General features: G+C 49.3%; 1 protein-coding gene across 1 annotated transcript in view; it reads right to left on the bottom strand.

Moving 5' to 3' along the window:
- The window catches only part of LOC106589776 (ankyrin repeat and fibronectin type-III domain-containing protein 1), a 133,128-nt gene that overhangs the window by 95,035 nt on the left and 11,233 nt on the right, over positions 1–26,860 (bottom strand). The window contains exons 3-7 of the mRNA XM_014180106.2: positions 21,665–21,859; positions 18,176–18,289; positions 16,084–16,181; positions 5,095–5,185; positions 3,433–3,618 (exon numbers count right to left, since the gene is read on the bottom strand). Coding sequence (XP_014035581.2) covers positions 3,433–3,618; positions 5,095–5,185; positions 16,084–16,181; positions 18,176–18,289; positions 21,665–21,859 — 684 coding nt within the window. The remainder of the gene's footprint in view (positions 1–3,432; positions 3,619–5,094; positions 5,186–16,083; positions 16,182–18,175; positions 18,290–21,664; positions 21,860–26,860) is intronic.

The raw sequence follows: 26,860 nt of genomic DNA, 5'->3' as shown, positions 1-26,860 counted from the left end.
CTTGGCCAGCTCTCCTGCTATCTCTCTCAGAATGACTTTCTCGATCCAAATCAGTCAGGTTTCAAGGCTGGTCATTCAACTGAGACTGCTCTTCTCTGTGTCACGGAGGCTCTCAGCACTGCTAAAGCTAACTCTCTCTTCTCTGCTCTCATCCTTCTAGACCTATCTGCTGCCTTTGATACTGTGAACCATCAGATCCTCCTCTCCACCCTCTCCGAGTTGGGTATCTCCGGCGCATCTCACTCTTGGATTGCGTCCTACCTGACAGGTCGCTCCTACCAGGTGGCGTGGCAAGAATCCGTCTCCGCACCATGCGCTCTCACCACTGGTGTCCCCCAGGGCTCAGTTCTAGGCTCTCTCTTATTCTCGCTATACACCAAGTCACTTGGCTCTGTCATATCCTCACATGGTCTCTCCTATCATTGCTACGCAGACGACACACAATTAATCTTCTCCTTTCCCACTTCTGATAACCAGGTGGCGAATCGCATCTCTGCATGTCTGGTATTATACCTCTGATTCATTATAGTGGTGGTATTATACCTCTGATTCATTATAGTGGTGGTATTATACCTCTGATTCATTATAGTGGTGGTATTATACCTCTGATTCATTATAGTGGTGGTATTATACCTCTGATTCATTATAGTGGTGGTATTATACCTCTGATTCATTATAGTGGTGGTATTATACCTCTGATTCATTATAGTGGTGGTATTATACCTCTGATTCATTATAGTGGTGGCATTATTCCTCTGATTCATTATAGTGGTGGTATTATACCTCTGATTCATTATAGTGGTGGTATTATACCTCTGATTCATTATAGTGGTGGCATTATACCTCTGATTCATTATAGTGGTGGTATTATACCTCTGATTCATTATAGTGGTGGCATTATACCTCTGATTCATTATAGTGGTGGTATTATACCTCTGATTCATTATAGTGGTGGTATTATACCTCTGATTCATTATAGTTGTGGTATTATACCTCTGATTCATTATAGTGGTGGTATTATACCTCTGATTCATTATAGTGGTGGTATTATACCTCTGATTCATTATAGTGGTGGTATTATCAACCTCTGATTCATTATAGTGGTGGTATTATACCTCTGATTCATTATAGTGGTGGCATTATACACCTCTGATTCATTATAGTTGTGGCATTATACCTCTGATTCATTATAGTGGTGGTATTATACCTCTGATTCATTATAGTGGTGGTATTATACCTCTGATTCATTATAGTGGTGGTATTATACCTCTGATTCATTATAGTGGTGGTATTATACCTCTGATTCATTATAGTGGTGGTATTATACCTCTGATTCATTATAGTGGTGGTATTATCCAACCTCTGATTCATTATAGTGGTGGTATTATACCTCTGATTCATTATAGTGGTGGCATTATCCAACCTCTGATTCATTATAGTGGTGGTATTATACCTCTGATTCATTATAGTGGTGGCATTATACCTCTGATTCATTATAGTGGTGGTATTATACCTCTGATTCATTATAGTGGTGGCATTATACCTCTGATTCATTATAGTGGTGGTATTATACCTCTGATTCATTATAGTGGTGGTATTATACCTCTGATTCATTATAGTGGTGGTATTATACCTCTGATTCATTATAGTGGTGGCATTATACCAACCTCTGATTCATTATAGTGGTGGTATTATACCTCTGATTCATTATAGTGGTGGTATTATACCTCTGATTCATTATAGTGGTGGTATTATACCTCTGATTCATTATAGTGGTGGTATTATACCTCTGATTCATTATAGTGGTGGTATTATACCTCTGATTCATTATAGTGGTGGTATTATACCTCTGATTCATTATAGTGGTGGCATTATACCTCTGATTCATTATAGTGGTGGTATTATACCTCTGATTCATTATAGTGGTGGCATTATACCTCTGATTCATTATAGTGGTGGTATTATACCTCTGATTCATTATAGTGGTGGTATTATACCTCTGATTCATTATAGTGGTGGTATTATACCTCTGATTCATTATAGTGGTGGCATTATACCTTTATTTCTTTACACTGACACACACACACACACACACACACACACACACACACACACAGTACTAAAGTGAGTAATTAACTGAACACTCTGACCATAAATTCAAACAACTCCAAATAAATACAGGCGTTTTTAACACATTTTTCTGTCAGTCCTTCCAGGAGGTTGCTCTCTGTTTTTCAAGAGACTGTCCAAAACCCACTTTGACAAACATTCACACACCGTCTCTCTACTAGACCTTTTCTACTATTCCTGACTGTGTGTGTGGCTGGCAGCAAACCCGCTGACATCATAGCTGTTGACTCTTAAGTGGTTGAGTGACGGTGGGTCCCCCCCCCTCCCAATCCCCACCCCACCCCCCCACCAACACACACGCTCCCTCCCATGGAGTTGCTGTTTGTGCATGCTGAGCCACTGTCAGCACCCTGCCTGCACTGCTGCCCTCTATCCCTCCCTCCCTCCTTCTCCATATCCCCCACGCCGCTAGGAAGATTGAGGTCGAGCACTGAGCCAGACACAGGCCCCATCGTACGACCAATTCACACACACAGACACACACGCTCACACCACTCTACCCCCAGTGTGCTGTACCTATCAGACAGATGTGACTGACAGACAGACAGACAGACAGACTGATGTGAAACCAGCTATTATCCATCCTAATGGTTGAGATCAGGGTTTGGGAAATCACCTAACCTGATCCTGGACCTGCTCTTATGAACAACTTCTACCTCCAGAGCTGGCCACCACTCACTGTGGGCTACAGTACCTCTTACCATCTTTCTCTCTCATCCCCCCTCTATTTTCCTATGTGTTTCTCTATGCCAGCATGATGATTTCCAAAGCAAGGCTATACTGTTGACATGCTAAAACACATAAATGTGTATAATCCAGAATGGATAAACCGCATTAAACATTATTTATGTACACGCGGTCCCCTGGTGTGTAAAGGGGAGCACTGACGAGAGGACTACTGTGTGTGTGTGTGTGTGTGTGTGTGTGTGTGTGTGTGTGTGTGTGTGTGTGTGTGTGTGTGTGTGTGTGTGTGTGTGTGTGTGTGTGTGTGTGTGTGTGTGTGTGTGTGTGTGTGTGTGTGTGTGTGTGTGTGTGTGTGGGTGTATAGGATACTGTGAGAGGCCATTCATGCCTCTCTAGGCTTAGAGTACTGGAGTAAATACACTTTTAGCATGCTTCATTTATTCACTTTAATACAAAGTCAATTTACTGGAAGAAGTGTGGGTTTAGAGCAAGACACACACACACACACACACACACACACACACACACACACACACACACACACACACACACACACACACACACACACACACACACACCGATGGAGAAGAGAGAGGTGTTTTACGTGTGTGTGCTCACCTCCGCAGCTGTAGTGTGTGTGAGTAGCGCGGACCTGGTGCAGCAGGTGTTCCATATGCCCTATGTGCTCTCTTCTCCTGGGCTCCAGACCATCACTCTCCCTACAGTCTAGTGGTAGGGTCTCCAGACCATCACTCTCCCTACAGTCTAGTGGGAGGGGCTCCAGACCATCACTCTCCCTCCAGTCTAGTGGGAGGGGGGGTTAAGGTGTAGGGGGTGAAATGTAGGGATTGAAGATAGAAAGAGAGACAGTAAATCAGTGGTCAACTTCTCACCAGTAGACACATACAGTACAAACATCAACTTTAACCCCTGTCATCTCAATCAGCTCAGAATCTCCAAACCACAGTAGTAGTTCATTAAGGGTTATGGGTTATTCTCTCAGCACTAAACGTGAACTGTACACACCTCCAAACAGACAGGGCCTGGCCCTATCCACTAAGCGACAGAAGTAGCGACACAGGTCCAATGAGGAAAAGACGTAGCTAGCTAGCATTGATTTGTTTTTGTAGAGACATATTTTTTTGGTGCATCTGATGACCTACCGTGGTGAGTGATGGACATGATTATCTCCTGACCCCTCTGCCGCTAAAGCTGTCAAATCCTCTCACGTTTCTAGTTTGACCAGCTTTTTTCAGAAACTGATATTTTTGAATTGCGTTGTCATATTGGCAGGTTTGCGAGCAACAAACTATTTAGCTAGCTTCTAGCCTGGTGTTTGATATGCAATGTGATCTCCATGTAATGAACAGTCAGTGTTGACAAGTGTCCTGACGAGAAGGCAAACGTTTCTAGCTATGACAGGCAAAATCGGGCTTCATCAGCTCATTGTTATGGATGTATCCAAATGAATGTCAATAGAAAACAGCTACTTTGCTGTTATTCTGTCTGCAGAGTTTGTGACTGTGTTAGCAGTAGCTAGCTGGTTAGCTAGCGAACAAGGGATGAGAATGTTGCCAGCGAGCATGGCAACGGAACATAGAGAACGAACGACTGGGTTGCATCCATAAATTTCGAACTAATCGAACGAACAACTGGGTCGCGTCAACAGCAACCAAAATATGAAAAAAGTATGAATTGGCTTATTTAAATGAAAATATAAATCTTTGGGAACTGTGGTATAAGCATGTAAAATGCCTCCGTTCGGTACATTACCTTGGAAACTGTCTCTAGGGGGCCCCGATTGGACCCCTAGGACCCCCAAAAGGCTAGGGTTGGCCCTGCAAACAGACCAGTCACCTCAGTCTTATATAAAGTGTCCTTGGGTTTGAAGACATATTAAATATAATTAAATAAATTGATTTCTCATCTCAGCAGTTTAATTGCCTTGCTCTCCTCTTCTGATGTTCTTAAACATCTCCTGACAAAGTATTTATTCGTTACACTTTCACCCTCTCTCCATCTCTCTCTCTGTGTTATTTCTTCAACTTTTTCTTTTACATTTCTTATTTTATTCAGGCCAATCTGAGACACCCTCTCCAAGGCTGATCTATGTGTATGGTTAGAGGGAGAGTCGTGATTGAGTCCTGACTGTGGGTTAAAACCGATGTTATTCGTTGAAAGCTTAAATTGTTTTGCTGTGGTTAACAACTCGTAATGCTGTGAAGTAAGAAATGTGACATTGAATTGTCCGTTTTCAGGCTGTTTATCTGATGAACTCACTGGAGGGGGAAGCGGAGGGGGGTAGAGTTGACTGAGGTGGACCCCAACCCTTCATGTTGTAGGCTGACACTTGGACATAGTACAGCTTCCCCTGGAACACACACACACACACACACACACACACACACACACACACACACACACACACACACACACACACACACACACACACACACACACACACACACACACACACACACACACACACACACACACACACACACACACACACACACACAGTAAGTACTAACCCGAAGACGACAGTTAAAGCAGATTAAAGTTGAGCACCGTAATACCACATCACACAATAGGAGATCAGACAGAGTTATGGAGCGGTGGGGTTCCATTACAGCAACATGCTGTAATGGTGACTTGTAGACTGTGTCCCAAACACTGTGTCCCTGCTGTTGTACCATTGCCCGATGAGGCCTCATCAAAAGTTGTGCACTTTATAAGGAATATGGTCCCATTTGAGACGTAGCCTCCATTATAGCTCTTCTACTTCACCCCCTCACTCCACTACTGTTTCATTACTCAGTCATTTACACACTCCTTTACTTCCTCCCTCCATCACACACTTCTCCGTTACTCACCCAATCAATTAGTGTACGCTCCTCTCTCTCTCTGCTCCTCTCTCTCTCTGCTCTCGTCTCCCTCTGCTCTCCTCTCTCTCTCTCTGCTCCTCTCACTCTCTGCTCCTCTCTCTCTCTGCTCTCCTCTCTCTCTGCTCTCCTCTCTCTCTCTGCGCTCCTTTCTCTCTCTGCTCCTCTCCCTCTGCTCTCCTCTCTCTCTGCTCTCCTCTCTCTCTGCTCTCCTCTCTCTCTGGTCTCCTCTCTCTCTGGTCTCCTCTCTCTCTGCTCCTCTCTCTCTCTGCTCCTCTCTCTCTCTCTGCGCTCCTCTCTCTCTCTGCTCCTCTCTCTCTCTGCTCTCATCTCCCTCTGCTCTCCTCTCTCTCTCTCTGCTCCTCTCTCTCTCTGCTCCTCTCTCTCTCTGCTCCTCTCTCTATCTGGTCTCCTCTCCCTCTGCTCTCCTCTCTCTCTCTGCTCATCTCTCTCTCTGCTCCTCTCTCTCTCTGCTCCTCTCCCTCTGCTCTCCTCTCTCTGCTCTCCTCTCTCTCTGCTCCTCTCTCTCTCTGCTCCTCTCTCTCTCTCTGCGCTCCTCTCTCTCTCTGCTCCTCTCTCTCTGCTCTCCTCTCTCAACTTCTCTCTCTCTCTGCTCTCCTCTCTCTCTCTGCTCCTCTCTCTTTCAGTGCTCCTCTCTCTCTCTGCTCCTCTCTCTATCTGGTCTCCTCTCCCTCTGCTCTCCTCTCTCTCTCTGCTCATCTCTCTCTCTGCTCCTCTCTCTCTGCTCCTCTCCCTCTGCTCTCCTCTCTCTCTGCTCTCCTCTCTCTCTGCTCTCCTCTCTCTCTGCTCTCCTCTCTCTCTCTGCTCTCCTCTCTCTCTCTGATCTCCTCGCTCTCTGCTCCTCTCTCTCTGCTCCTCTCTCTCTGCTCTCATCTCTCTCTGCTCCTCTCTCTCTCTGCTCTCCTCTCTCTCTCTGTTCCTCTCTCTCTGCTCCTCTCTCTCTGCGTTCCTCTCTCTCTGCTCTCCTCTCTCTGCTCTCCTCTCTTTCTGTGCTCCTCTCTCTCTCTGCTCCTCTCTCTCTGCTCTCCTCTCTCTCTGCTCTCCTCTCTCTCTCTTCTCTCTCTCTGTGCTCCTCTCTCTCTGCTCTCCTCTCTTTCTGTTCTCCTCTCTCTCTCTGCTTCTCTCTCTCTCTCTGCTGTCCTCTCTATCTGCTCTTCTCTCTCTCTGCTCCTCTCTCTCTCTGCTCCTATCTCTCTGCTCCTCTCTCTTTCAGTGCTCCTCTCTCTCTCTGCTCCTCTCTCTCTCTGCTCTCCTCTCTCTCTGCTCCTCTCTCTTTCTGTCCTCCTCTCTTTCTGCTCTCCTCTCTCTCACTGCTCTCCTCTCTCTCTCTGTGCTCCTCTCTCTCTGCTCTCCTCTCTCTTTCTGCTCTCCTCTCTCTTTCTGCTCTCCTCTCTCTCTGCGCTCCTCTCTCTCTCTGCGCTTCTCTCTCTCTGCTCCTCTCTCTCTCTCTCTCTCTCTCTGCGCGCCTCTCTCTCTGCTCCTCTCTCTCTCTGCGCTTCTCTCTCTCTGCTCCTCTCTCTCTCTCTCTCTCTGCGCGCCTCTCTCTCTGCTCCTCTCTCTCTCTGCTCTCCTCTCTCTCTGCTCCTCTCTCTTTCTGTGCTCCTCTCTCTGCTCTCCTCTCTCTCTACTCCTCTCTCTCTGCTCTCCTCTCTCTCTGCTCTCCTCTCTCTCTGCTCTCTCTCTCTGCTCTCTCTCTCTCTCTGCTCTCCTCACTCTCTCTGCTCTCCTCTCTCTCTGTCCCTCTCTCTCTGCTCCTCTCTCTCTGCGCTCCTCTCTCTCTGATCTCCTCTCTCTGCTCTCCTCTCTTTCTGTGCTCCTCTCTCTCACTGCTCCTCTGTCTCTCTGCTCCTCTCTCTCTGCGCTCCGCTCTCTCTCTTCTCTCTATCTGTGCTCCTCTCTCTCTGCTCTCCTCTCATTCTGTTCTCCTCTCTCTCTCTGCTCCTCTCTCTCTCTGCTCCTCTCTCTCTGCTTTCTCTCTCTCTCTCTGCTGTCCTCTCTATCTGCTCTTCTCTCTCTCTGCTCCTCTCTCTCTGCTCCTATCTCTCTGCTCCTCTCTCTTTCAGTGCTCCTCTCTCTCTGCTCCTCTCTCTCTCTGCTCTCCTCTCTCTCTCTGCTCTCCTCTCTCTCTCTGTGCTCCTCTCTCTCTGCTCCTCTCTCTCTGCTCCTATCTCTCTGCTCCTCTCTCTTTCAGTGCTCCTCTCTCTCTGCTCCTCTCTCTCTGCTCTCATCTCTCTCTGCTCTCCTCTCTCTGCTCTCCTCTCTTTCTGTGCTCCTCTCTCTCTCTGCTCCTCTCTCTCTGCTCTCCTCTCTCTCTGCTCTCCTCTCTCTCTCTTCTCTCTCTCTGTGCTCCTCTCTCTCTGCTCTCCTCTCTTTCTGTTCTCCTCTCTCTCTCTGCTTCTCTCTCTCTCTCTGCTGTCCTCTCTATCTGCTCTTCTCTCTCTCTGCTCCTCTCTCTCTCTGCTCCTATCTCTCTGCTCCTCTCTCTTTCAGTGCTCCTCTCTCTCTCTGCTCCTCTCTCTCTCTGCTCTCCTCTCTCTCTCTGCTCTCCTCTCTCTCTGCTCCTCTCTCTTTCTGTCCTCCTCTCTTTCTGCTCTCCTCTCTCTCACTGCTCTCCTCTCTCTCTGCTCTCCTCTCTCTCTCTGTGCTCCTCTCTCTCTGCTCTCCTCTCTCTTTCTGCTCTCCTCTCTCTTTCTGCTCTCCTCTCTCTCTGCGCTCTCTCTCTCTCTCTGCTTCTCTCTCTCTGCTCCTCTCTCTCTCTCTCTCTGCGCGCCTCTCTCTCTGCTCCTCTCTCTCTCTGCGCTTCTCTCTCTCTGCTCTCTCTCTCTCTCTCTCTCTGTACTCTCTCTCTGCTCCTCTCTCTCTCTGCTCTCCTCTCTCTCTGCTCCTCTCTCTCTGTGCTCCTCTCTCTGCTCTCCTCTCTCTCTCTCTCTCTCTCCCTCTCTCTCTGCTCTCCTCTCTCTCTGCTCTCTCTCTCTCTGCTCTCTCTCTCTCTCTGCTCTCCTCACTCTCTCTGCTCTCCTCTCTCTCTGTCCCTCTCTCTCTGCTCCCTCTCTCTCTGCGCTCCTCTCTCTCTGATCTCCTCTCTCTGCTCTCCTCTCTTTCTGTGCTCCCTCTCTCTCACTGCTCCTCTGTCTCTCTGCTCCCTCTCTCTCTGCGCTCCGCTCTCTCTCTTCTCTCTATCTGTGCTCCTCTCTCTCTGCTCTCCTCTCATTCTGTTTCTCCTCTCTCTCTCTGCTCCTCTCTCTCTCTGCTCCTCTCTCTCTGCTTTCTCTCTCTCTCTCTGCTGTCCTCTCTATCTGCTCTTCTCTCTCTCTGCTCCTCTCTCTCTGCTCCTATCTCTCTGCTCCTCTCTCTTTCAGTGCTCCTCTCTCTCTGCTCCTCTGTCTCTCTGCTCTCCTCTCTCTCTCTGCTCTCCTCTCTCTCTCTGTGCTCCTCTCTCTCTGCTCCTCTCTCTCTGCTCCTATCTCTCTGCTCCTCTCTCTTTCAGTGCTCCTCTCTCTCTGCTCCTCTCTCTCTCTGCTCTCCTCTCTCTCACTGCTCTCCTCTCTCTCTGCTCTCCTCTCTCTTTCTGCTCTCCTCTCTCTCTCTGCACTCCTCTCTCTCTCTGCGCTCCTCTCTCTCTGTGCTCCTCTCTCTCTGCTCCTCTCTCTCTCTGCTCTCCTCTCTCTCTCTGCTCTCCTCTCTCTCTCTGCTCTCCTCTCTCTCTCAGCGCTCCTCTCTCTCTCTGTGCTCCTCTCTCTCTTCTCTCCTCTCTCTTTCTGCTCTCCTCTCTCTTTCTGCTCTCCTCTCTCTCTGCGCTCCTCTCTCTCTCTGCTCTCCTCTCTCTCTGCTCCTCTCTCTTTCTGTGCTCCTCTCTCTGTGCTCCTCTATCTCTGCTCCTCTCTCTGTCTGCTCTCCTCTCTCTCTCTCTGCTCTCCTCTCTCTCTGCGCTCCGCTCTCTCTCTCTCTCCTCTCTCTCTGCTCTCCTCTCTCTCTGCTCTCCTCTCTCTCTGCTCTCTCTCTGCTCTCCTCTCTCTCTCTGCTCTCCTCTCCCTCTGCTCTCCTTTCCCTCTGCTCTCCTCTCCCTCTGCTCTCCTCTCTCTCTTCTCTCCTCTCTCTCTCTGCTCCTCTCTCTCTCTGCGCTCCTCTCTCTCTCTGTGCTCCTCTCTCTCTGCTCTCCTCTCTCTCTCTGCTCTCCTCTCTCTCTCTGCTCTCCTCGCTCTCTGCTCCTCTCTCTCTCTGCTCCTCTCTCTCTGCTCTCCTCTCTCTGCTCTCCTCTCTCTCTGCTCCTCTCTCTCTGCTTTCTCTCTCTCTCTCTGCTGTCCTCTCTATCTGCTCTTCTCTCTCTCTGCTCCTCTCTCTCTGCTCCTATCTCTCTGCTCCTCTCTCTTTCAGTGCTCCTCTCTCTCTGCTCCTCTCTCTCTCTGCTCTCCTCTCTCTCTCTGCTCTTCTCTCTCTCTGTGCTCCTCTCTCTCTGCTCCTCTCTCTTTTTGTCCTCCTCTCTTTCTGCTCTCCTCTCTCTCACTGCTCTCCTCTCTCTCTGCTCTCCTCTCTCTTTCTGCTCTCCTCTCTCTCTCTGCTCTCCTCTCTCTCTGCTCTCTCTCTCTGCTCTCCTCTCCCTCTGCTCTCCTCTCCCTCTGCTCTCCTCTCTCTCTGCTCTCCTCTCTCTCTCTGCTCCTCCTCTCTCTCTGCTCCTCTCTCTTTTGTCCTCCTCTCTTTCTGCTCTCCTCTCTCTCACTGCTCTCCTCTCTCTCTGCTCTCCTCTCTCTCTCTGCTCTCTCTCTCTCTCTGCTCTCCTCTCTCTCTGCTCTCTCTCTGCTCTCCTCTCTCTCTGCTCTCCTCTCTCTCTGCTCTCCTCACTCTCTGCTCCTCTCTCTCTGCTCCTCTCTGCTCTCCTCTCTCTCTCTGCTCCTCTCTCTCTGCACTCTCTCTCTGCTCTCCTCTCTCTTTCTGCTCTCCTCTCTCTCTCTCTGCTCTCCTCTCTCTCTGCTCTCCTCTCTCTCTCTGCTCTCCTCTCTCTCTGCTCTCTCTCTGCTCTCTCTCTCTCTGCTCTCCTCTCTCTCTGCGCTCCTCTCTCTCTGCTCTCCTCTCTCTCTCTGCTCTCCTCTCTCTCTGCTCTCCTCTCTCACTGCTCTCTCTGCTCCTCTCTCTCTCTGCTCTCCTCTCTCTCTCTGCTCTCCTCTCTCTCTGCGCTCCCCTCTCTCTCTACTCTCCTCTCTCTCTCTGCTCTCCTCTCTCCCTGCTCTCTCTCTGCTCTCCTCTCTCTCTCTGCTCTCCTCTCCCTCTGCTCTCCTCTCCCTCTGCTCTCCTCTCTCTCTCTCTCCTCTCTCTCTCTGCTCCTCTCTCTCTCTGCGCCCCTCTCTCTCTCTGTGCTCCTCTCTCTCTCTGCTCTCCTCTCTCTCTGCTCTCCTCTCTCTCTCTGCTCTCCTCGCTCTCTGCTCCTCTCTCTCTCTGCTCTCCTCTCTCTGCTCTCCTCTCTCTGCTCTCCTCTCTCTGCTCTCCTCTCTCTCTGCTCCTCTCTCTTTCTGTGCTCCTCTCTCTCTGCTCTCCTCTCTGCTCTCCTCTCTCTCTCTGCTCTCCTCTCCCTCTGCTCTCCTCTCCCTCTGCTCTCCTCTCTCTCTGCTCTCCTCTCTCTCTCTGCTCCTCTCTCTGCGCTCCTCTCTCTCTCTTTGCTCCTCTCTCCCTCTGCTCTCCTCTCCCTCTGCTCTCCTCTCCCTCTGCTCTCCTCTCTCTCTCTGCTCTCCTCTCTCTCTGCTATCCTCTCTCTCTGCTCTCCTCACTCTCTGCTCCTCTCTCTCTGCTCCTCTCTGCTCTCCTCTCTCTCTCTGCTCCTCTCTCTCTGCACTCTCTCTCTCTCTTCTCTTTCTCTCTTCTCTCTCTCTGTGCTCCTCTCTCTCTGCTGTCCTCTCTTTCTCTTCTCCTCTCTCTCTGCTCTCCTCTCTCTCTCTGCTCTCCTCTCTCTCTGCTCTCCTCTCTCTCTGCTCTCTCTCTGCTCTCCTCTCTCTCTCTGCTGTCCTTTCTCTCTCTACGTTCCTCTCTCTCTGCTCTCCTCTCTCTTTCTGCTCTCCTCTCTCTCTCTCTGCTCTCCTCTCTCTCTGCTCTCCTCTCTCTCTCTGCTCTCCTCTCTCTCTGCGCTCCTCTCTCTCTGCTCCTCTCTCTCTCTCTGCTCCTCTCTCTCTCTGCTCTCTCTCTCTCTGCTCTCTCTCTCTCTCTCTCTCTCTCTCTCTCTCTCTCTCTCTGCTCTCCTCTCTCTCTCTGCTCTCTCTCTCTCTGCTCCTCTCTCTCTGCTCTCTCTCTCTCTCTGCTCTCCTCTCTCTCTGCTCTCCTCTCTCACTGCTCTCTCTGCTCCTCTCTCTCTCTGCTCTCCTCTCTCTCTCTGCTCTCCTCTCTCTCTGCGCTCCCCTCTCTCTCTACTCTCCTCTCTCTCTCTGCTCTCCTCTCTCCCTGCTCTCTCTCTGCTCTCCTCTCTCTCTCTGCTCTCCTCTCCCTCTGCTCTCCTCTCCCTCTGCTCTCCTCTCTCTCTTCTCTCCTCTCTCTCTCTGCTCCTCTCTCTCTCTGCGCCCCTCTCTCTCTCTGTGCTCCTCTCTCTCTCTGCTCTCCTCTCTCTCTCTGCTCTCCTCTCTCTCTCTGCTCTCCTCGCTCTCTGCTCCTCTCTCTCTCTGCTCCTCTCTCTCTGCTCTCCTCTCTCTGCTCTCCTCTCTCTGCTCTCCTCTCTCTCTGCTCCTCTCTCTTTCTGTGCTCCTCTCTCTCTGCTCTCCTCTCTGCTCTCCTCTCTCTCTCTGCTCTCCTCTCCCTCTGCTCTCCTCTCCCTCTGCTCTCCTCTCTCTCTGCTCTCCTCTCTCTCTCTGCTCCTCTCTCTCTGCGCTCCTCTCTCTCTCTTTGCTCCTCTCTCCCTCTGCTCTCCTCTCCCTCTGCTCTCCTCTCTCTCTCTGCTCTCCTCTCTCTCTGCTCTCCTCTCTCTCTGCTCCTCTCTCTCTGCTCCTCTCTGCTCTCCTCTCTCTCTCTGCTCCTCTCTCTCTGCTCCTCTCTCTCTGTGCTCTCTCTCTCTCTTCTATCTCTCTGTGCTCCTCTCTCTCTGCTCTCATCTCTTTCTCTTCTCCTCTCTCTCTGCTCTCCTCTCTCTCTCTGCTCTCCTCTCTCTCTGCTCTCCTCTCTCTCTGCTCTGTCTCTCTGCTCTCCTCTCTCTCTCTGCTGTCCTTTCTCTCTCTACGCTCCTCTCTCTCTGCTCTGCTCTCTCTTTCTGCTCTCCTCTCTCTCTCTCTGCTCTCCTCTCTCTCTGCTCTCCTCTCTCTTTCTGCTCTCCTCTCTCTCTCAGCTCTCCTCTCTCTCTCTGCTCTCCTCTCTCTCTGCTCCTCTCTCTCTCTCTGCTCCTCTCTCTCTCTGCTCTCCTCTCTCTCTGCTCTCTCTGTCTGCTCTCTCTCTCTCTGCTCTCTCTCTCTCTGCTCTCCTCTCTCTCTGCGCTCCTCTCTCTCTGCTCTCCTCTCTCTCTGCTGTCCTCTCTCTCTGCTCTCCTCTCTCTCTGCTCTCCTCTCTCTGCTCTCTCTCTCCTCTCTCTCTCTGCTGTCCTTTCTCTCTCTACGTTCCTCTCTCTCTGCTCTCCTCTGTCTCTCTGCTCTCCTCTCTCTCTCTGCTCTCCTCTCTCTCTGCTCTCCTCTCTCTTTCTGCTCTCCTCTCTCTTTCTGCTCTCCTCTCTCTCTCTGCTCTCCTCTCTCTCTCTGCGCTCCTCTCTCTCTCTCTGCTCCTCTCTCTCTCTCTGCTCCTCTCTCTCTCTGCTCTCCTCTCTCTCTGCTCTCTCTCTCTGCTCTCCTCTCTCTCTGCTCTCCTCTCTCTCTGCTCTCCTCTCTCTCTCTGCTCCTCTCTCTCTCTGCGCTCCTCTCTCTCTCTTTGCTCCTCTCTCCCTCTGCTCTCCTCTCCCTCTGCTCTCCTCTCTCTCTGCTCTCCTCTCTCTCTGCTCTCCTCTCTCTCTGCTCTCCTCTCTCTCTGCTCCTCTCTCTCTGCTCCTCTCTGCTCTCCTCTCTCTCTCTGCTCCTCTCTCTCTGCTCCTCTCTCTCTGCTCTCTCTCTCTCTTCTCTCTCTCTCTTCTCTCTCTCTGTGCTCCTCTCTGCTCCTCTCTCTCTCTCTGCTCCTCTCTCTCTCTGCTCTCCTCTCTCTCTGCTCTCTCTCTCTGCTCTCCTCTCCCTCTGCTCTCCTCTCTCTCTCTGCTCTCCTCTCTCTCTGCTCTCCTCTCTCTCTGCTCTCCTCTCTCTCTGCTCCTCTCTCTCTGCTCCTCTCTGCTCTCCTCTCTCTCTCTGCTCCTCTCTCTCTGCTCCTCTCTCTCTGCGCTCTCTCTCTCTCTTCTCTCTCTCTCTTCTCTCTCTCTGTGCTCCTCTCTCTCTGCTGTCCTCTCTTTCTCTTCTCCTCTCTCTCTGCTCACCTCTCTCTCTGCTCTCCTCTCTCTCTGCTCTCCTCTCTCTCTGCTCTCTCTCTGCTCTCCTCTCTCTCTCTGCTGTCCTTTCTCTCTCTACGTTCCTCTCTCTCTGCTCTCCTCTCTCTTTCTGCTCTCCTCTCTCTCTCTGCTCTCCTCTCTCTCTGCTCTCCTCTCTCTCTCTGCTCTCCTCTCTCTCTCTGCGCTCCTCTCTCTCTGCTGTCCTCTCTCTCTCTCTGCTCCTCTCTCTCTCTGCTCTCCTCTCTCTCTGCTCTCTCTCTCTGCTCTCTCTCTCTCTTCTCTCCTATCTCTCTGCGCTCCTCTCTCTCTGCTCTCCTCTCTCTCTCTGCTCTCCTCTCTCTCTGCTCTCCTCTCTCACTGCTCTCTCTGCTCCTCTCTCTCTCTGCTCTCCTCTCTCTCTCTGCTCCCCTCTCTCTCTACTCTCCTCTCTCTCTCTGCTCTCCTCTCTCCCTGCTCTCTCTCTGCTCTCCTCTCTCTCTCTTCTCTCCTCTCCCTCTGCTCTCCTCTCCCTCTGCTCTCCTCTCCCTCTGCTCTCCTCTCTCTCTTCTCTCCTCTCTCTCTCTGCTCCTCTCTCTCTCTGCGCCCCTCTCTCTCTCTGTGCTCCTCTCTCTCTCTGTTCCTCTCTCTCTCTGCGCCCCTCTCTCTCTCTGTGCTCCTCTCTCTCTCTGCTCTCCTCTCTCTCTCTGCTCTCCTCTCTCTCTCTGCTCTCCTCGCTCTCTGCTCCTCTCTCTCTCTGCTCCTCTCTCTCTGCTCCTCTCTCTCTGCTCTCCTCTCTCTCTGCTCCTCTCTCTTTCTGTGCTCCTCTCTCTCTGCTCTCCTCTCTGCTCTCCTCTCTCTCTCTGCTCTCCTCTCCCTCTGCTCTCCTCTCCCTCTGCTCTCCTCTCTCTCTTCTCTCCTCTCTCTCTCTGCTCCTCTCTCTCTGCGCTCCTCTCTCTCTCTTTGCTCCTCTCTCCCTCTGCTCTCCTCTCTCTCTCTGCTCTCTTCTCTCTCTCTGTGCTCCTCTCTCTCTCTGCTCTCCTCTCTTTCTCTTCTCCTCTCTCTCTGCTCTCCTCTCTCTCTCTGCTCTCCTCTCTCTCTGCTCTCCTCTCTCTCTGCTGTCCTTTCTCTCTCTACGTTCCTCTCTCTCTGCTCTCCTCTCTCTTTCTGCTCTCCTCTCTCTCTCTGCTCTCCTCTCTCTCTGCTCTCCTCTCTCTTTCTGCTCTCCTCTCTCTCTCTGCTCTCCTCTCTCTCTCTGCGCTCCTCTCTCTCTGCTCTTCTCTCTCTCTCTGCTCCTCTCTCTCTCTGCTCTCCTCTCTCTCTGCTCTCTCTGTCTGCTCTCTCTCTCTCTGCTCTCTCTCTCTCTGCTCTCCTCTCTCTCTGCGCTCCTCTCTCTCTGCTCTCCTCTCTCTCTCTGCTCTCCTCTCTCTCTGCTCTCCTCTCTCTCTGCTCTCTCTCTCCTCTCTCTCTCTGCTGTCCTTTCTCTCTCTGCGCTCCTCTCTCTCTGCTCTCCTCTGTCTCTCTGCTCTCCTCTCTCTCTCTGCTCTCCTCTCTCTCTGCGCTCCTCTCTCTCTGCTCTACTCTCTCTGCGCTCCTCTCTCTCTGCGCTCCTCTCTCTGCTCTCTCTCTCTCTTTCTGTGCTCCTTCTCTCTCCCACTTTTTATCTCTTCTCTCTCTTTGTTCCGTTTCTCTGTCTATCTTCCTCTCTCTGCTCCTATCTCTCTGCTCTCCTCTCTCTCTCTCTATTCTCCTCTCTCTATGCTCTCCTCTCTCTCTCTGCGCTCCTCTCTCTCTCTGCTCTCTCTCTCTTTCTGTGCTCTCCTCTCTCTCTGCTCTCTCTCTCTTTCTGTGTTCCTCTCTCTTTCTGTGCTCCTCTCTCTTTATGTCCGCCTTCTCTCTCCCATTTTTTATCTCTTCTCTCTCTTTCTTCCTTTTCTCTGTCTATCTTCCTCTCTCAGTCTCTCTTTGTGTTCCTTCATTATTTACCATGGTAAGGCCGTTGATGGTACACTTGAGTGTCTGTAGGTTTTCCAACACCATTTCTCCAGCCAGCATGGAAAAGTCCTTTAGACAGCTCCACTCCACTGTAACACACACACACACACACACACACACACACACACACACACACACACACACACACACACACACACACACACACACACACACACACACACACACACACACACACACACACACACACACACACACACACAACATTACAAATAGTAACAGACATTAACACCACAGGCTGTGTGTGTGTGTGTGTGTGTGTGTGTGTGTGTGTGTGTGTGTGTGTGTGTGTGTGTGTGTGTGTGTGTCCTCTCTCCTTATAATAAATCAATAGGTCCCCTGGTGCTGTGTATTACACTATTAACCTTCTCATTGGGCTACTAATGCCTTGAGGTGTGTGGTGTCTCTCTGTCCCTCTCTCTCTCTCTCTGTCTCTCTCTCTGTCTCTCTCTCTCTCTGTGTCTCTCTCTCTGTGTCTCTCTCTCTGTCTCTCTCTCTGTCTCTCTCTCTCTGTCTCGCTGTCTCTCTCTCTCTCTCTCTCTCTCTCTCTCTCTCTATCTCTCTCTGTCTCTCTGTCTCTCTCTCTGTCTCTCTCTTTCCCTCTCTCTCTCCGTCTCTCTCTCTCTCTTTCCCTCTCTCTCTCTTTCTCTCTGTCTCTCTCAATTCAATTCTATTTCAATTTAAGGGATTTATTGGCATGGGAAACATATGTTAACATTACCAAAGCAAGTGAAGTAGATAATAAACAAAAATGAAATAAACAATAAAATAATTAACAGTAAACATTACAATATGGGTTGTATTTACAATGTTGTTTGTTCTTCACTGGTTGCCTTTTTCTTGTGGCAACAGGTCACACATCTTGCTGCTGTGATGGCACACTGTGGTATTTCACCCAGTAGATATGGGGTATGTGTAATCTGAGGGAAATATGTGTCTCTAATATGGTCATACATTTGGCAGGAGGTTAGAAAGTGCAGATCAGTTTAAACCTCATTTTGTGGGCAGTGTACACATAGCCTGTCTTCTCTTGAGAACCAGCTCTCTCTCTCTCTCTCTCTCTCTCTCTCCCTCTCTCTCTCTGCTGAGTCTATTTTCTCTCTCTCTCCCTCTCTCTCTCTGCTCAGTCTATTTTCTCTCTTTCTCTCTCTGTCTCTCTCCCTCTGCTCAGTCTATTTTCTCTCTCTCTCTCCCTCTCTCTCTCTGCTCCATCTATTTTCTCTCTCTCTCTCTCTCTCTCTGTGCTCAGTCTATTCTCTCTTTCTCTCTTTCTGCACATTCTCTCTAATTTTCACTCCTTTGCTTCAGCTTTATCAGCAATTGACACAGAACTTCTAAACGGCATGTAAAGACTTGTACACCTGTAAGAAAAAGCCTTGCTGAGTGGACAGCAGCGCCACTATAAACCATTACACTAGCCTGTTGTAACATGCATGCTACATCTGCAGCAGAAGCCTATTAGTCCCAAATGACCAGCCCTATCCAGGTACATACACTGATCTCTCTCTGCTGGGCTCTCTATTCTCTGGCCTGTAATTGTAGCTAGAAGGAATGAAGGGAAGTAAGGGAGGGAGGGAGGGAGGGAGGGAGGGAGGGAGGGAGGGAGGGAGGAGGGAGGGAGGAGGGAGGGGAGGAGGGAGGGAGGGAGGGAGGGAGGGAGGGAGGGAGGGAGGGAGGGAGGGGAAAAAGCCAATACCAGTCATGGCATGGGGAATAGATTTACTGTCATCCCACAGGGCTAGAGGGAGGCAGGTTAGTGAGATGACAGACAGAGGGGGTACAGAGGTTAGAAACAGATGAGACAGAGAGAGAGAGAGAGAGAGAGAGAGAGACCTTCAATTTAAATTGAATTGAGAGAGAGAAAGAGACAGAAACAGATAAGAGAGAATGAGAGAGAGAGACAGAAAGAGAGATAAAATAGAGGGAGAAAGTAACAAATTAAGGGAACAATAATTTATTTGTTCCTACCCATTTAGATTCCTTTCTACATTGCTGCTCCTTTAATGTGTGTGTGTCCGTGTGTGTGTGTGTCCATGTGTGTGTGTGTGTGTGTGTGTGTGTGTACCTCTGTGCTTGGTGACCACAGCAGAGTTGAGGCAGCGGGGCTCCTGGAATGTGACCGTGAGAGAGGAACTACTGGTTACACTGAGACGCACTGCAGACGGGGGCTCTGGCACACCTACAAATCAAAATCAAATCACATCATATACATTTTAGAAAGCCCTTTTAAGTTGTCACAAAGTGCTTTACAGATGCCCAGCCTAAAACTCCAAACAGCAAGCAATGCAGACGTAGAAGCACAGTGGCTAGGAAAAACTCCCTAGAAAGGCAGGAACCCAGGAAGAAATCAAGAGAGGAACCAGACGTTGAGGGGTGGCCAGTCCTCTTCTGGCTGTACTGGTAAAGAAAAACCAGGCTTCAAGGTGGGGCCAGTCCTCTTCTGGCTGTACTGGTAAAGAAAAACCAGGCTTCAAGGTGGGGCCAGTCCTCTTCTGGCTGTACTGGTAAAGAAAAACCAGGCTTCAAGGTGGGGCCAGTCCTCTTCTGGCTGTACTGGTAAAGAAAAACCAGGCTTCAAGGTGGGGCCAGTCCTCTTCTGGCTGTACTGGTAAAGAAAAACCAGGCTTCAAGGTGGGGCCAGACCTCTTCTGGCTGTACTGGTAAAGAAGAACCAGGCTTCAAGGTGGGGCCAGTCCTCTTCTTGCTGTACCTGGTTGAGAAGAACCAGGCTTCAAGGTGGGGCCAGTCCTCTTCTGGCTGTACCTGGTAGAGAGGAACCAGGATTTGAGGTGGGGCCAGTCTTCGTCTGGTTGTACCTGGTAAAGAAGAACCAGACTTTGAGGGGGGGCCAGTCCTCTTCTGGTTGTACCTGGTAAAGAAGAACCAGACTGAGGTGGGGCCAGTCCTTTTCTGGATGTAACTGGTAGAGAGGAACCAGGAACCCGGCTCAGGTGGGGAGGGCAGACCTCTTCTGGCTGTACCTGGTAGAGAGCAACCTGGAACCAGGATTTGAGGTGGGGCCAGTCCTCTTCTGGTTGTACCTGGTAGAGAAGAACCAGGATTTGAGGTGGGGACACTCCTCTTCTGGCTGTACCTGTAGAGAGGAACCACGATTTGAGGTGGGGCCAGTCCTCTTCTGTCTGTACCTGGTCGAGAGGAACCAGGATTTGAGGTGGGGCCAGTCCTCTTCTGTCTGTACCTGGTAGAGAGGAACCAGGATTTGAGGTGGGGCCAGTCCTCTTCTGGCTGTACCTGGTAGAGAGGAACCAGGATTTGAGGTGGGGCCAGTCCTCTTCTGGCTGTACCTGGTCGAGAGGAACCAGGATTTGAGGTGGGGCCAGTCCTCTTCTGGCTGTACCTGGTCGAGAGGAACCAGGATTTGAGATGGGGCCAGTCCTCTTCTGGCTGTACCTGGTAGAGAGGAACCAGAATTTGAGGTGGGGCCAGTCCTCTTCTGGCTGTACCTGGTAGAGAGGAACCAGGATTTGAGGTGGGGCCAGTCCTCTTCTGGCTGTACCTGGTCGAGAGGAACCAGGATTTGAGGTGGGGCCAGTCCTCTTCTGTCTGTACCTGGTAGAGAGGAACCAGGATTTGAGGTGGGGCCAGTCCTCTTCTGGCTGTACTGTTTCTATAAGTACATGAAGTACATTAAGGCCAGATGGTTTTTCATAATGTGTTAACCTGCTGATACTGCTGGTGAAGTCTAGGAGTCCTAGAAAGGAGCTACATGGTCTGTAACCTGATTTAAGGTTTTCATTTAAGTGAGCGGTCAGAGTAAATTGCCAGCCCAAACAGATGATGTGTGTTCAGTTTAGATGGGGCACAAACACACATTTACCTTACTGATAGAGAAGCAGATCATGTGTGTTTGTCACCTGACGCAGGATACAGCAGGTGTAAACAGAACAGTGAAATGCTGACTTGCAAGTTCTTCCTCAACATTGCAGTATTCAATATCAAAGGTAAAGAAATAGCGTGTGTCTTTGTGTGTCTTTGCGTAAGTGCATGTGTGTGTTTGTCCAATACACACTCGCTCCTATTCTCTTGTCCTGTCCTCTTGTCCTCTCCTCCTGTCCTCTCCTTCTGTCCTACTGTCCTGTCCTCTTGTCCTCTCCTCCTGTCCTCTCTTTCTGTCCTACTGTCCTCCTCCCCTCCTCTCTTCCTGTCCTCCCCTCCTCTCTTCAAGTCCTCCTCTCCTCCTTCCCTCCTGTCTTCCTCCCCTCCTCTCTTCCAGTCCTCCTCCACTCCTGTACTCCTCCCCTCCTCTCTTCCTGTCCTCCTCCCCTCCTCTCTTCCTGTCCTCCTCCCCTCCTCTCTTCCTGTCCTCCTCTCCTCCTTATGACAGCAGTATATGATGAGGGTTGTATGAAGATGATAGAAACTCTCCCCTCTAAACTGTCCCCTCTAAACTCTCCCCTCTAAACTCTCCCCTTTAAACTCTCCCCTCTAAACTCTCCCCTCTATTATCACCCCTCTAAACTCTCCCCTCTAAACTCTCCCCTTTAAACTCTCCCCTTTAAACTCTCCCCTCTAAACTCTCCCCTCTATTCTCTCCCCTCTAAACTCTCCCCTCTAAACTCTCCCCTCTATTCTCACCCCTCTAAACTCTCCCCTCTATTCTCACCCCTCTGAACTCTCCCTTCTATTCTCTCCTCTCTAAAGTCTCCCCTCTAAACTCTCCCCTCTAAACTCTCCCCTCTAAACTCTCCCCTCTAAACTCTCCCCTCTAAACTCTTCCCTCTATTCTCTCCCCTCTAAACTCTCCCCTCTAAACTCTCCCCTCGATTCTCTCCCCTCGATTCTCTCCCCTCGATTCTCTCCCCTCGATTCTCTCCCCTCGAATCTCTCCCCTCGATTCTCTCCCCTCGATTCTCTCCCCTCGATTCTCTCCCCTCGATTCTCTCCCCTCGATTCTCTCCCCTCTAAACTCTCCCCTCTAAACTCTCCCCTCTAAACTCTCCCCTCTAAACTCTCCCCTTTAAACTCTCCCCTCTAAACTCTCCCCTCTATTCTCACCCCTCTGAACTCTCCCTTCTATTCTCTCCTCTCTAAACTCTCCCCTCTAAACTCTCCCTTCTAAACTCTCCCCTCTAAACTCTCCCCTCTAAACTCTCCCCTCTAAACTCTCCCCTCTATTCTCTCAACATTCCTCCTGGCTTTTTCCTGCAGCCTATTTGTAACTGTGTCCCAAATAGCACCCTAGTCCAAAGTAGTGCGCTATAAAGAGAATATGGTAACTGTGAAGTCTGAACCACCTGCCAGCCATAATAACCTCACTCAGATTTACTTTGATATAGACACAATGTCAGACCAGACACCTCCCAGGTGTGTGTGTTCTAAAGTGTTGGGGTTGTTTAATTGCACCCACCTGGTGTCCCAGGTCTAAACCAGTCCCTGACTAGAAAGGAACAATGAAAACACACACACACACACACACACACACACACACACACACACACACACACACACACACACACACACACACACACACACACACACACACACACACACAGCCTCCCCCCTCCACAAACACACACGATCCCAGCATACTCACGTGCATGCTGGAAGCCAGTTGTCATGCGTTTGTAGAGCTTGCACCTCCACTCCCAGGCTCGGAGCTGCTTGTCCTTGTCACAGGCCTCCAGACTAAGGCCGTCTCTCTGGGCCTGGGCAGCCAGCTCCCCTGCCCTCCTCTCTGCCTCGATGACCAGGCTGCCAAGGTGGGCCTCGCGACTCTCCACACTGACAACTACAACACAGACACAAAACAGACAAGTTCTAGATGTAGCATTGTAGTTCTCCTGCTTTCCTCACAGCCTCACCACTCTAGAAGGACTAGAACACAGACAGACATGGGTTGAACCTCTGTCGTGTTACACCACTGTCATGAATGTTCTCAGCCAGAGTGGCCGCCATATTGATGCCCAAAATCAATTCTAGCTAGCTAGCTCGCAATGGCGGAATATACGGCTCATCAAGACTCTGTGGTAAAAAATATATATATTTTTAAAAACTAGCTGTAGTCCCCTTATGGTGCTCCAACCAGCGTGTTTAAACCACTGAAAATCTGTCCTTTCCTGATGTTTACATCTACCTTATAAACAGCCCTTCACCCTACATTGGAGCGAGCCTAAAGGGATACAAAAGCACTTGACCACGTGACTTTTCACACATTTTGTTACGATACTATTGATTAAATAGTTTTCCCCCATCTCATTATTCTACACACCATACCCCATAATGACAAAGCGAAAGCAGGTTTTTTGAAATTTGTGCAAATGTATAACAAATGGAAAACTGAAACATCACATTTACATAAGTATTCAGACACTTTACTCAGTACTTTCTTGAAGCACCATTGGCAGCGATTACAGCCTTGAGTATTCTTGGGTATGATGCTACAAGATTAGCAAACCTGTATTTGGGGAGTTTCTCCCATTCTTCTCTGTTGATCCTCTCAAGCTCTGTCAGGTTGGATGGGGAGCGTTGCTGCACAAATATTTTCAGGTCTCTTAAGAGATATTTGATCAGGTTCAAATCCAGGCTCTGGCAGGGGCACTCAAGGATATTCAGAGACTTGTCCCGAAGCCACTCCTGCGTTGTCTTGGCTGTGTGCTTAGGGTCTTTGTCCTGTTGGAAGGTGAACCTTTGCCCCAGTCTGAGGTCCATAGCACTCTGGAGCAGGTTTTCATTAAGGATGTCTCTGTACTTTGCTCCGTTCATCTTTCCCTCGATCCTGACTAGTCCCACAGTCCTTGCCGCTGAAAATCATCCCCACAACATGATGCTGCCACCACCATGCTTCACCTTAGGCATTGTGCCAGGTTTCCTCCAGACGTGACACTTGGTATTCAGGCCAAATAGTTCAATATTGGTTTTTATCAGACGAGAAAATCTTGTTTCTCATGGTCTGAGAATCCTTTAGGTGCCTTTTGGCAAACTCCAAGCAGGCTGTCATGAACATTTTCCTGACGGGGGGCCAGTACAAAAAAATAAATAAATAAATAAATAAAAAAATGCATGAAATGAAATGTATGAAATGTATGCATTCACTACTGTAAGTCGCTCTGGATAAGAGCGTCTGCTAAATTACTAAAATGTAAATGTAATGTAAATGAGTGGCTTCTGTCTGGCCACTCTACCATAAAGGCCTGATTGGTGGAGTGCTGCAAAGATGGTTGTCCTTCTGGAAGGTTCTCTCATCTCCACAGAAGAACTCTGGAGCTCCGTCAGAGTGACCATCGGGTTCTTGGTCACCTCCCTAACCAAGGCCCTTCTCCCCCGATTGTTCAGTTTGGCTGGGTGGCCAGCTCTAGGAAGAGTCTTGGTGGTTCCAATCTTCTTCCATTTAAGAATGATGGAGGCTACTGTGTTCTTGGGGACCTTCATTGCTGCAGAAATTTTTTGGTACTCTTCCCCAGATCTGTGCCTCGACACAATCCTGTGTCGGAGCTCTACGGACAATTCCTTCGACCTCATGGCTTGGTTTCTGCTCTGACATGCACTGTCAACTGTGGGACCTTATATAGATAGGTGTGCGCCTTTCCAAATCATGTCCAATCAATTGAATTTACCACAGGTGGACTCCAATCAAGTTGTAGAAACATCTCAAGGATGATCAATGGAAACAGGATGCACCTGAGCTCAATTTTGAGTCTCATAGCAAAGGGTCTGAATACTTATGCAAATAAGGTATTTCTTATTTTATTTGTAATACATTATCCAAAACTTTAAAAAAACGGTTTTCGCTTTGAAATGATGGGCTATTGTGTGTAGATTGATGAGAAAAAACATTTTTTTAAATCCATTTTAGAATACGTCTGTAACGTAACAAAATGTGTAAACAGGAAAGTGGTCTGAATACGTTCAGAATGCGCTGTACATCACAGAAGACTGAAATCTAACAAAACTCTTTTCGTTTTGGATTATTTTAATCATGTTTATTAATGATGAAATCATGAAAAATAGGAATAACAGTCCACCCATGGACTGTTATTGCAGGAAAGGACTATAGAAGCTAGCTATCTGTATGTTACAGAAGACAGGAGTTGAAGAAGACAGAAGACAGGAGTTGAAGAAGACAGAAGACAGGAGTTGAAGAAGACAGAAGACAGGAGTTGAAGAAGACAGAAGACAGGAGTTGAAGAAGACAGAAGACAGGAGTTGCAAACTAAACTATGAATAAACAAGTCAGTGTACTGACCTCAGCAAGATAACCTTCTCTACTCTACTCCACCCTCAAACCATCAGATCAAGAACTCCAGTCCTTTTCCACCAGCTGCATGACAGTCGGGCGCATTAAAACACCTGTGTAAGAGTGAGTGCTGTGCTTTCTGTTATCAAGGGCCACTCAGAGAAGTACAGGCCACAGACCTTGAAGCTCGACTTGCTTGTTACAGCTGACTAGAACACAAACAGACTGACATAGTGGGGGGATCAGAGAGGAGGACCCGTGGATCATGGGAAAAACACAGGTTACCATGGGATACAGAACACAGGTTACTATGGGATACAGAACACAAGTTACTATGGGATACAGAACACAGGTTACTATGGGATACAGAACACTGGTTACAATGGGATACAGAACACATGTTACTATGGGATACAGAACACAAGTTACTATGGGATACAGAACACAGGTTACAATGGGATACAGAACACGTTACTATGGGATACAGAACACAAGTTACTATGGGATACAGAACACATGTTACTATGGGATACAGAACACATGTTACTATGGGATACAGAAAACAGGTTACTATGGGATACAGAACTCAGGTCACTATGGGATACAGAACTCAGGTCACTATGGGATACAGAACACAGGTTACTATGGGATACAGAACACGTTACTATGGGATACAGAAAACAGGTTACTATGGGATACAGAACACAGGTTACTATGGGATACAGAACACAGGTTACAATGGGATACAGACCACAGGTTACTATGGGATACAGAACACAGGTTACTATGGGATACAGAACACAGGTTACTATGGGATACAGAACACATGTTACTATGGGATACAGAACACAGGTTACTATGGGATACAGAACACAGGTTACTATGAGATACAGAACTCAGGTCACTATGGGATACAGAACACGTTACCATGGGATACAGAACACAGGTCACTATGGGATACAGAACTCAGGTTACTATGGGATACAGAACACAGGTCACTATGGGATACAGAACACGTTACCATGGGATACAGAACACAGGTCACTATGGGATACAGAACTCAGGTTACTATGGGATACAGAACACAGGTTACTATGGGATACAGAACACAGGTCACTATGGGATACAGAACACAGGTCACTATGGGATACAGAACTCAGGTCACTATGGGATACAGAACACAGGTCACTATGGGATACAGAACACATTACCATGGGAGATGGAAGACACATTACTATGGGAGATTCTGTGAAACACAGATTACCATTAGAGACTGAAAAGAGCCCAAATGTCAGTGAGAGAACACAAAGTTTCACACTGCTTTGAAAGGTCCAATGTGGAGCGAGGATAGACTAGTAGAACTCCCCTGCTTGGAGGCTGAATGGAACATACAGACAGACGTGTATTTGGCCTCCCAGATTTGTCATAGTAAAACCCTAGCCCTCATGCCAGGTTGCCAGCCCTCCTGCTCTCCCTGCAGTAGAACAGCGTGGTTCTCTCTCTCTCTTCCTCTTCTCTCTCTCTCTCTTCCTCTTCCTCTCTCTCTTCTCTCTCTCTCTCTCTCTCTCTCTCTCTTCCTCTTCTCTCTCTTCCTCTTCCTCTCTCTCTCTTCCTCTTCCTCTCTCTCTATTCCTCTCTCTCTCTCTCTCTCTCTCTCTCGCTTCCTCTCTCTCTCTTCTCTCTTCCTATTCCTCTCTCTCTCTTCTCTCTTCTCTCTCTCTCTTCCTCTCTCTCTTCCTCTCTCTCTCTCTCTCTCTCGCTTCTTCTCTCTCTCTTCTCTCTCTCTCTTCTCTCTTCCTATTCCTCTCTCTCTCTTCTCTCTTCTCTCTCTCTCTTCTCTCTCTCTCTCTCTTCATCTTCCTCTCTCTCTCTTCCTCTCTCTCTCTTCCTCTCTCTCTCTCTCTCTCTCTCTCTCTCTCTCTCTCTCTCTCTCGCTTCCTCTCTCTCCGTCTCTCTCTTCCTATTCCTCTCTCTCTCTCTTCTCTCTTCTCTCTCTCTCTCGTCATTGACCATGACAGCAACATAAACAAATAAACACGTCTGTAGAAGAAGACCCTCTTTCACGGTCCTCTCACCGTGCCCCTACCCCCTGGGGAGGGAGGATGGAGTGAGGGTGGAGGGATGGTGAGTGACAAAGAGAGAGGAAGACACAGTAAGTAAACAGCCCAGTGATCCCTCCATCCTTCCATCTCGTTACCTGGGGGTCTGAGCTAAGTCTGAAGCTACGTTGTAAATGGCGCACTACTTCTATGAAGTGCACTACTTTTGACCAGGAACAATAGGGACCAGGTAGGGAATAGGGTGCCATTTGGGACACATCCTGAGTCTGGGCTGCAGTGGAAAAGAGTGGCAGCCGTATTAGCCTTGTTGAGGTGCAATTTCCTGCTTCTTCAGGAGTGACAGGCCAGACGCAGGCTGTGGTTAATTGATGGGGCTATAAATTAACATGCAGAGCTGTCCATCCAGCCACACACACACACACGCATGAACGCACGCACACAAGCTCACACACTGGCCCATTGTCTGGCCTGTCTGCCGGCAGGTCAGTTCTACGGC

Source organism: Salmo salar, chromosome ssa28, assembly GCF_905237065.1.
Source record: "Salmo salar chromosome ssa28, Ssal_v3.1, whole genome shotgun sequence".
Lineage (NCBI taxonomy): Eukaryota > Metazoa > Chordata > Actinopteri > Salmoniformes > Salmonidae > Salmo > Salmo salar.
This window is presented reverse-complemented; position numbering and strand designations above follow the sequence as displayed.